General features: G+C 47.5%; 1 protein-coding gene across 1 annotated transcript in view; it reads left to right on the top strand.

The window, feature by feature from the left end:
* Positions 1-1,676, top strand: part of pcyt1ba (phosphate cytidylyltransferase 1B, choline a) — a 7,634-nt gene extending 5,958 nt beyond the window's left edge. The window contains exons 6-8 of the mRNA XM_076291209.1: positions 106-248; positions 696-884; positions 1,434-1,676. Coding sequence (XP_076147324.1) covers positions 106-248; positions 696-884; positions 1,434-1,676 — 575 coding nt within the window. The remainder of the gene's footprint in view (positions 1-105; positions 249-695; positions 885-1,433) is intronic.
* Positions 1,677-2,324: the final 648 nt, after the last annotated feature.

Here is a 2,324-nt window from a genome sequence, read left to right as displayed (position 1 = left end):
GTATCTATCTATCTATCTATCTATCTAGTGATGGGGCCTATTAGGCCAAATAGAATTAGATGTTTTACTACATAAGCATAATATGTGCTAATGTCCTCTTTGCAGGTATGTTTGTGCCCACTCAGAGGACTGAGGGCATCTCCACGTCTGACCTGATCACGCGTATCGTGCGAGACTATGACGTCTACGCCAGAAGAAACTTGCAGAGGGGTTACACAGCCAAGGAGCTGAACGTCAGCTACATCAACGTAAGAGCCGCTGCCGAGATGCCTGCCAGAGGTCATGACCTGAGGCTGGACTGGTCATTTATTGAGCCTGTTTATTCAACCACCGGTGGTATACAGAGTGATAACTCCTGACTTTAGTTATGTCCATTCCAGAGCCTTTAATTTTGGACAACGTAGGAATCCAATCCAGTTACACACATAACATTAGAATATGGTCATTTATTTGGAGGGTTTAAACTTCGGAGAATGTAATTTTACACTGATTTGGTCTAGATGAGTTATTTTCCACCTTATTTGTTTGCTTTTAATTAAATGTTTCATTACATGTAAAAAGTGGACAGGCATGTTGATCTTCAACCTAACTGCATTTGTGTCAATCCAGAGTGCTTTTTGTAACCTGCAATTAAAAGGTTGTGTGGTCCCCCCTCCATTAGATTAGATATTGATGTGCTGCTGATGTCTTTGAAGGAGAAGAAGTATCGTCTGCAGAACCAGGTGGACCGTATGAAGGAGAAGGTGCGCACGGTGGAGGAGAAGTCCAAGCACTTCGTCTACAGGGTGGAGGAGAAGAGTGCCGATCTCATCCAGAAGTGGGAGGAGAAGTCACGCGAATTCATCGGCAACTTCCTGGAGCTGTTTGGCCCCGATGGAACATGGGTAAGACTATAGAAACGGTACCAACGGTTACCGTGTTTAACAGGTTTATGTTTTGTTTGAGCTGTTGTTCTCTATATGGCCTTTATAAAGACACAAATTAAGCAAGGAAGAAGACAGTTAGTTAGGTCTTCAGAGTTAGGGTCTTCATGCAAGAGCTGTGTCTATGTGTGTGTGTGTGTGTCTGTGTGTGTGTGTGTGTGTGTGCGTGTGTGCGTGTGTGTGTGTGTCCGTGTGCGTGTCTCAAACCTTAACATTGATGACTCAGTTCAATGCTTCCACATGCCACAGTAGTTCATGCACAAGAATTTGACTAGTTGACAGACTTTGCCCACAATTCAAATCAGGCCCCCTGTGTTTAGACTTTTCTGTGGAGTAGACAAACTCTTTAGAAGAATTCAGAATAAAAAACTGTTCAGAATAATGATCAGTCTGACACTATGATCATGACAAGAGAGCGCAGACCAGATCTCCAGACAAGTGTGTGTGGAAACGGCATTTTTGTTGATTTGCCGTTTTCTTTTTATCCCTCCGCGTCGCCCCTCCTGGCAGAAACAGATGTTCCAGGAGCGCAGCGGACGCATGATCCAGGCGTTGTCCCCGCGCGGGTCGCCTAGCAACAGCCCTCCACGGGAGCTGTCCCCTCTGCGCTCGCCCTCACCCCCGTCCCTCTGGGGACACGCCCACTCCCATAGCCACGCCCACTCCCACGCGCGGGCCTCCTCGCCCCCCTCCCCTAAAGCAGCCTCCGCCTCCATCAGCAGCATGAGCGAGGGCGACGAGGACGAGAAGTGAGCCATCACACACACACACACACACACATGCATATGCACACACACACACACACACACACACACACATGCATATGCACACACACACACACACACACACACACATGCATATGCACACACACACACACACACACACACACATGCATATGCACACACACACACACACACACACACAAACACACACACACATGCATATGCACACACACACACACACACACACACACACACACACACACACACACACATGCATATGCACATGCATATGCACATGCACACACACACACACACACACACACACACATGCATATGCACACACACACACACACACACATGCATATGCACACACACACACACATGCATATGCGCGCACACACACACACACACACACACACACACACACACACACACACACACACACACACACACACACACACACACACACACACACACACACACACACATGCATATACACACACACACTCACATGCATATACACACACACACACACACTCACATGCATATGCGCACACACACACACACACACACACACACACATACACTCACATGCATATGCGCACACACACACACACTCACATGCATATGCGCACACACACACACAATCAATCACACACACTCACACTCACACACACTC

This window comes from Alosa pseudoharengus, unplaced genomic scaffold, assembly GCF_046254945.1.
Source record: "Alosa pseudoharengus isolate Yale_2024_CS ecotype anadromous, Long Island Sound unplaced genomic scaffold, YU_APseudo_1.1 YU_APseudo_1.1_scf_18, whole genome shotgun sequence".
Taxonomy (NCBI): Eukaryota; Metazoa; Chordata; class Actinopteri; order Clupeiformes; family Clupeidae; genus Alosa; species Alosa pseudoharengus.
This window is presented reverse-complemented; position numbering and strand designations above follow the sequence as displayed.